This window comes from Fulmarus glacialis, unplaced genomic scaffold, assembly GCF_000690835.1.
Source record: "Fulmarus glacialis isolate BGI_N327 unplaced genomic scaffold, ASM69083v1 scaffold37021, whole genome shotgun sequence".
NCBI classification, from domain to species: Eukaryota; Metazoa; Chordata; class Aves; order Procellariiformes; family Procellariidae; genus Fulmarus; species Fulmarus glacialis.
This window is the reverse complement of record NW_009191527.1, coordinates 38,736-47,351: the sequence shown is the minus strand read 5'-3', so window position 1 is coordinate 47,351 and position 8,616 is coordinate 38,736. Positions and strand designations below refer to the sequence as shown.

Here is an 8,616-nt window from a genome sequence, read left to right as displayed (position 1 = left end):
CCTTCTTCTGAGTAGCTTTAGACTGTAGCGCTAAGCCTTTGCAGTACAACTGCTAGTATTTACTAATGCTTCATTGCAGCAGTAGGTGTAGTTAGCAGAAAAGTAATAGAAATAGATTTTTTTATCTATTTAAAGTGACAATTTAGACAGACAGAAGGAACTCCTAAAATGTGCAAAAAATAGGGAAGATGCAAAAGTAAAGTTTTGTCTTCTGTATCACTTTACCACTTAGTCCGTAATATCTGAATGTAAATTTGACTATTCTAATTCAGGTCTATTTTTCCTACGAAAAATAGATAGAATAGGAGCTCTGGAAGACAGATACACTCTGTCTTTACTTGAAACTAATTAATTGCCTTTCCTTGAAGAAATGTTGTTTTGTTTTTGTTTGTTACTCAATCATTGTTTCCTGTCAAAATGGATAATGTTTTACAGAATAAACTAGAATCAGGAAACTGAGTAATTTTTGCAGAATGGAATTGCTTTCCCGTCAGCCGTAGGAGCTGGTATCTTTTTGCTTTCCTTGTCCCTGGTTCAGTCACACGCAGATGAATGGACTTGGATCCTTCTCCTACCTTGGCTGAAACCTGTTATTCGACAGAGGGATTTTGATATGCTCCCTGAGCAGCATTACAATGTTAACAGCACATGAGCATATTGTAATCCTCCAGTCTTTTCTCCAGAAATACTTTGATCTTAACTGTTCTATATCAAATGATGTATTTTAAAATTTAAGAAGCAGTTTAGCCAAAGTCCTTGACTGAACTGAATTTTTCTGATAGAGAAAGGAATGTACTGGCACTTTTTATAAAAATTCAATTGTGATTTACTCCAGTCTTTTTCGCTAGTATGCTTCCATCCATTTTCAATCTTAAGGCCCATCAATTTAGAAGACTTTTTTTCTCTTGGGGAATCAAAATATTCTGTTAGCTGGGCTCAGTTTTACCCTTGGTGAAAGTATGAACTAACACGTGCTTTTTCATTCCATATATACTGAAATTTTTAGCTCCAGAGCTGCTTCAGCATGCTATTCAGCTCATGAATTTGTCCAAGTTACAATTTTCTTAATAGAGAAAACTGTCAAACATTATAAACAAGGAATAATCCCAATCCACCAAATGAAATCTAAAAGTGAGAGATCCTTTGCAATTATTTAAGCCAAAGGGAGCTTTGTGGCAAATGCAAATTAAACCAAGCTTTTCTGGGATAGTGTGAAGCTATTCACAGTTGCATCCCAATTGCATTTTATTTGAGGCTTTTCCCCATAGGAAATAGTAATTTTTTTTTCCTTGAAATATCTGCAAGTTATAAAACTTTGTCTATCATAGTGCTTGAAAGTTTTTAAATGGAAAAACATGTTTGGCATCTGAAATCTATTGAGAAGAAATCAAAGCTTTTTATTGAAGCTTTTTAGTCTCTTTCTGTGTTTGAAAGTTTAATAATTTTGAAGAGAACAAAGTAAACTTGAGTTTTTCTGGATTTTTTTTTCCTTAAGTGAGCAGTACCAGTAAGAAGGGAGTTCTTGTGTCATGAAATTGCTAGGTCTTTTTCCCCTGGGTTTTCAATAAATGTTTGAGAGGTGGGAATGTAATTAAAATCTTATTCTCCCTTTGGCAGCATTTTTTAATTTTGAATTCAAACCCTCACACAGCATAATAGAGCTTTGCTTTAGGGTGTTTTATACCTCTATCAAAGTGACTAAAGTAATTAGTATTTTATACATTTTGGTAAGTATTTTGTCACTGGAAGCACCAGTGCAGGTAAATGATAATGGTTTGAAGCTCAGGCAAGTGACGGGACCCTAAATGAGAATGTCGCCTTTTAATCAAGAGCACTTGGAGTCTATGGTATTGAAATGCCCTACAGAGAACATAGAAAAGCCATCCATCACTTTGTGACAGTCCAATCTTTTAGTGCATGAGTAAAATTTTATTCAGCCTTTCTAAGGCAGTTGGAATATAAGATGTTTTAACTCACCTCAAAACAGCAGCGTAAAAGTTCGAAAGCATAATGTATGGATTGTTTTCTGGACGGCATATGTGTCTTTATGTATTATCTTTATTTATTTAGATTGCAATTGAAACATTTTCCATGTCCTGCTTCAAACACCTCCCCCCTCTCTCTTATACACCCAGCAGGCGAGATTATTTCTAGATTTTAGTCATATGTTTGGAGTTAATTTGCATAGTTGATTAACTCTTGATGCTCAGCGGAAATACTCAACAAGTTAGAGGGAAAGAACTGCTGCTTTAGGAAGGGCAGATTTTGCAAGTCTTGCACAGAAAAGTAGTTTGACACATGACTCAGAAGTCCTCTGGGGAATGCTTAGAAGAAGCTGAAGTACATTTAGTGACACGCACTTGGAATTATAAACTATTATTACAGTAATTCAACAATCTAATTTCAAGTTTTGTGTTGTTATGTTTGTTTTAACAACTCTCCCTCAGCTTTCTTTATAAGTGAAAGCACCAGCAGCATCTGAGGACAATGTCATAATTTAAACAAAAATATTTTTGTTGTCAGGCACTTGCGAGATTTACTTTTGATGTCAATGGAAGCAGAAACCTGTACCAGGAACCTTGTCTTTTAAGATGAGCTGGCAGTGATGAAACCCATTGGCTTAAATGGATTTACTCCCAATTTACACTGTATGCATGACTGTCTTGCCCACCTTACTAGCTGCTTGAAATCAAGGACATTGATCTGCACTGTACTTAATACCTGTTTTCAGCTGGCTACTACTTAGGTTTTTTGTTTAGTAAATTGAGTTTTTCAGTACCCTGTGGAACAAAATTTGCTGTGAATATGGAAGATTTGGTTTTTTCCTTCCTGACATTTCAATATTTTCAAGCTGAAATCATTTTTGTCCTACCCCAAAATAAGGTAGGACCTCCTGTGAAGGGAGAATGTTCCTAAAATGCTACCATGTACCAGAGTGCTGAGGGAGAAAAGGCTGGGGAAATTTTATCGGGTTTCATTTTAGTGAGTGGAAAGGAAGAGGGACATTGAATCCAAGAACCAGTAAAATGCAACCAGATGGGGAAGACATGTATACACACGTTACTGAATAAGTCTTTTCAGCAAACCTTTCTGTCACAGATGTGGAGAGAGTTAATCTTGTTCAAGAGAGTGCTATTTCTTCAGTCTTACATTGGTTTTGAGTCTTCAGTGAGTTTGCTTTCAGAAATACACTATGCTAATAACATTGGTGATGAGAAATTTTTAGCTATCATTTTAACTTGAGCATAAGCACGTCTAATTCTGACACCTTTCTCTGTGAATTGTTCCCAGCAATGTAAAGAGCTGCTTTTTTGTCTGCCAGAGTGTACGTGTTCAAGTTTTAATGACTCCTGTCATGTCATCATGCAAAGTTAAATGAATTAAATATTCAGAATGTGCAAGAGCCTGTGCCAGGCTTGTTATACAGTGAGACTAATGTATTAATCAAACAGCTTAATATATGTTCCAGTATGAGCAGTATTAGCTGGGACTCTGTTAAATAGCTGACATTCAAAGTCTACTCCCAATTTTGAAAAGTCTGCTCATATCATCGCTGCTGTCATCTAGTGACATTTGTGCTCTATTTCCACATGGCATTCTCACTCACTGTAATTGGCTGCTAGTGAAAATACAGGTCTTATCCATCTATTTTATAAATTACCATTTTCTTCCCTGGCTGCATGCCACAGCTTCGTCAGGATGTCACAGAACTTGCACACAGTTAAAAGCTGAATAAGTTGCTACAAGGTGGATATTGCTGCTTTAGAAGTAACCTACTACATGAATAATTAGACGTATATGATTATTGAGGCTGAGTTAAACAACTGTGTCAATGAAATTAAGAATGTCATTGTAGTATTATTGTGATTATGAAAATCAGCTGCCAAAAGTAAGTAAAAGTAATTTATTTATTGAACTTCACATACAAAGGTGTGAGACAAGTGGGTTCCTCAGCAAGCCAAACTGGGTACTTGGGGCAAAGTTATCACCAAGTGTGAGGGCTTCATTTAGAACCAGACCCCTCTTATTACTTATTTTTCAATAATTACATACAACCCCCTAGTCATCACTGCAAGACAAAGCCAGAGTATCAGAAATACTGAACGCAGAAGCAAAACCAAACCAAAAAAATACATATGTAATCACCTTCATCTACCATTGCTGTACTCAATATAGTGTTAAAACTGACTAATGAATGAATGATTTGCAGAAAACAAAACAGACAGAGAAAATCAATGTTTACAGTATCGTTTTTGCTCCCTTAAACTAGAAACTCCCTTTCCAGTTCTTAAGGAATTTATTTATGCATTTAAGTTTTGCTTTACCAACACACTGTTCAGTTCAGTTTACCTTCTATTTTTAAATTCTCTTTTACCATGTAAAACTGTAACATCTAGCGAAAATGGCTACTGATGATTGTAGTGTATTTTCAGTGATGTGCAAATCCATTTTTTTCTAAGCCATGACATGCATGGTATGCAGTGATAGGATGCCAGAAACGCACAAATTTACGTCTTTGACTTTTATGTTTCATATTTTTTTATGTTTTTTATACTTCGTAAAATCCTGTTAGTCTAAAATAATGAAAAAATATTATAGAATATAATCCAAAAGTAAATAGGTAAGAAATGATACTTCAGCATATATCAGTTATTCTGTTATGCCGGTTTAATCCTTGCTGGGGCAAAAAAAAAGAAGGAATGATGATTCAGACAAGCACTTTCATAATAAGCTAATTCCTCCTGGTATTTAGTCCCATCACAGACACCCATCCCAAACCCCACAATGCTGATTCTACCTAGAAATAGCCAAAACAAAGAATTTAGCTTCCACAGTCTACACGTTTTGCTTGTCCTCTCCCTAAATAAAACCAGACAGATGGAGCAATCTTTGGAAATCATGTGAAAACCAATACATCTGCGGTAGGGAATTTGGAACAGAATATATTGAAAAAATTAATAGATCTACCAAAACCTAAGAGTGAAAGTAGTATGTGAATAGGCAGCCTCCCAACGTGTGTTTTCTCCCAGTACAGACAGCATATACAGTAGGGTCCAAACTAGGCTCATTCCTGGGGTTTGGCTTTATTCAAAAGAAACCAGTGTTAAGGTAGTAAAGCTTAGCTCAGGTCTCTTCCCCTGACTTGGCTGCTCTTACAACAAACCTCTTAGGACTCCCAAGTGTTTGCTGCCAGTCTTTGCTCTCTCTCGAATTTTTGCTGTCTCCTAACCAAGTCCTCAGCCAGCTTCCTCACTCGACGACTGTCACCCAGTCCTAGTACATAACAGGGAGGACAGTGTCCCACCCAGCTGGGACGCACTGAATACTCGATAGATGGTCTTGTGAAAAGAAGTGCAAAAAAGAAGCAGCACCCCTCACTATTGCTCCCATCTATCCCAGGAGGTTGCCAACCTGTGGTTGTAGCTAAAATTCAGCTAAAGCACATAAACACAACTTTAAAGAGGGAATAAAATTGCACAAGTGGTCCTATAAGAAGCCTTTGACCTGCTGTCTACAACTTTTAAAACACGCCATTCCAGTCAAGGTTGGTCTATGCCTGGCTAAGGAGGATACTGGGAGGAGGAGGACAGAGGCAGGTAACATGCTAAGTGGTGGCAGCATGGACTTCTGTGGAGGTTAACAGCCAGAGGAAGAGTCCATGGGAAAGGATGAACGTAGTTACTGATGGCTTAGCTGCAGTCTTTACTGTAGTGTTTTTATTGTTATGTGGGGCAAAACTAGCGTAGGCATGTTCAGCTGTACTGAAATCACGCCTTCATTTGCCAGTGCAGAGGTACCCTGTAAATGTAAAGCCACTCCGAAGTCTTTGATGTTATAATCTTCAACAGCCTATGGAGGAATACAGACTGCTTAGTGACTACTCTAGCACAAATTCGCTGTAGCCCTAGTTACAGAAACCACCGTTTAAAGGACACGATTTAGTTATAAAGTGCACGTTAAAAGCTGCTTCACTGTCTCTCTCCTTGAAGTGTATATTGAGCTGCCCATAAAGGATGTTTACATTACAAGATCAGTTAAAAAGAAGCTTTAAAGAAGCTTTAAAGAGAGTTTCAGCCCGTGGTTGCACTCTCTTTCTAGCCCTACTGCAAAGCATTTGGTATTATCCCAGGACGCGAGGGGTGAGGGAGCTAGTGAAGGGACTGGGTAGAGAAAATGCGCTGGGGACTGGTTGTGAATTTGGCAGGATGGGGAAGTTACCCCCCATGTGACTTCGGGTTACAGCACACATTGAGCAGTACATGTTCCCTGGTGACAGGCGCTTCCTCGCTGCACTCACGAGACTGCCATCGCTTCATAGGATTACAAAGGGGAGTTGAATTCATTCCATTTTGCTTGCCCAACACATGACAGTGAAGAATGACCTATCTTCCAAACTAAACGACCAAGCAAACAAGCACATTAGGGAGAGATTTGTTCAACTAATGTTAAAAGTTAAAGATTACCTTTACGGTATAGTAATTGTTCACTGAGGAATCTTCTTTCAGGCTGTAAATAATGTTTTGTATTATCACTGTATTACTCACTTTCAGGAAACATGGGTTTTGCAGTGCAAAGGTAGATCCATATTGGTTAAAATTCATTTGGCATCTCCCCCCGCCTTTAAAAAAACTTTCAAAAAACAAACCTGAAACATTAAATGTTGTTTCTTATGCTTTAAATCCTTGCATTTTAAAACATAGGCAGGAGAGATTTGTAAATTGTTGAGACACTTTCAGTTTGTGGCTGAAAAAGTGCTGAGGATATCAGCTGAGACTTCTGCAGGCTCCACGGAAAGAGCATTTCAAAGCTCTGTACTTGCCGGAGTTCACTCCTCTGTGCAGTAGCACATTATTCTGGAAGCAGTGCTTCTACTCAACTCTTTAATGTTTTTCCAGAAAGAAAAGCACATTAGCTGAGTATCTGTCTTCCATAGTGCTACTGCTACTGCTAAAAATCAGAATTTTCATACAAGCAATGCTGAATGAGGGAACTGGCATGCCTCTACAGTATGTCTTTATCGCAATTCCCAGCATTTAACTGGGATCATGGTACTCAAACTCATGTTTGCTTCCCAGTCTATCACAGGGCTCTGAAATCATGGTATCAATTGCATACCACTGTGGTATGCAAGCTGCTTTACAAGCTGCACACCAGCCTGCGCCCTTTGCCTTGGAGAGGAAACCACTGCTCCCAAATTGTCCATGAGAGATCCAGAAGCTCCTGCTGGCGTTACATCTCGGTGGGACTGGAGGATGGCTTGGGTGTCCACATGGCCCAGAAAAGCAGCAGCTGTCCCTGCTGCCTCTGCCACTGTGCGAGGGATACTAGCACAGACAAAACTCACATCTGGCCTGTAACGTGAGTGATCCTGACTCGTAGCAGCAGTAATACCTGACGTCCCTTAGGGGTTGGTCCGGAAAAGAAACTACGTGTCGAACTTACATTCAGGAATTGTCCTGCCAGGAATAGTTCCTTACTTTCCTTCCCAATGCGCCAGCAAGATTAGCACTGGATCCACACAGGAAGACCCACTGAAGACAGTGAATGTAATATGTAAATGTACCCAGCTGCAGAAATTAAGGACTACATGTATAAGGAAGCTTCTTCCCCTTTACTGAGAAACCATTTTTATTTGCTCCGTCTCAAAATACTAGATACTGTTTTGAGATATTGTTGAAATGCTACTCGACACTTGTTTCATAAACAACAGAATACTTAGGAGAAGATCACTGAAGGGGCAAAAGTGATAAAATAATTAATAAAAAACTGTAGGATTGGATTTAAAACCAACCAAATGATACCAAATAAAATGCAAGAACGCTTTGAGTGCTGATTCCTCCACTTACTGCTCATTATCAGTGTAAATTCTGTATCAGAGATAATTTATTCATCAGAAGTAATCTTGTATCTCAAGCCTTGTCTTTCTCAAGATTGACTTTAATGTTTGCTGCTGAAATCCGAAGTGCTGGAAGCATGCATGTGCAAGAATATAGTTTTAAACCTAGCAACTCATTGTATAAAGCCACTTTACTCAGGATTGCTGAAGATATTATTTTTTCTGCTCACTGTTACATAATGCACGTTTCTAAATATCCACCTGCATTTCTTCTGCTTCTGTGACAGTCACTGCTTTTCAATGTTGTCCTCAGCAAGGGAAGAATCGAGTTTAAGCTACAGACTTCAATGCTGCTTCCACTGATGTTATTATGGCAGTATCCCCTGTATTATGAGCTTACAGAGGACTGACTGTGGTTTTGAAAACAGATCGTCTCTATTCATATATTTTAATAAGACACTAGAAACATGACTATTTTACTTGAATGCTTCTTTATACAATACTTTGAATATTTAAGACTTCTCTTTGCTATGTTAAAAACAGGCACTGTTGAATAACTGATGTATTTCCCCAAAGAAGAGCTCAATTTGCCTAGTTCCTAAGCCTGTAATTACTGATGCATGTAGTTAAGACTACAATCACATCACATGGAGAAGGATATGCTGAATCATGGCCTTTGCTACATAGTCTCAGTTCTAGAGGTATTCCCATAATTCACTAATAATAATGATTCTTTTTTTGCCTACTTAAGAGTGTATTGTATGAACACAGAAGGTTTT

General features: G+C 38.2%; 1 protein-coding gene across 1 annotated transcript in view; it reads left to right on the top strand.

The window, feature by feature from the left end:
- Positions 1-548: 548 nt before the first annotated feature.
- INO80C (INO80 complex subunit C) overlaps positions 549-8,616 on the top strand; it is a 19,263-nt gene continuing 11,195 nt past the window's right edge. Inside the window, 1 exon segment of the mRNA XM_009586728.1 lies at positions 549-659. Within this exon segment, the coding sequence (XP_009585023.1) occupies positions 549-659 (111 nt within the window).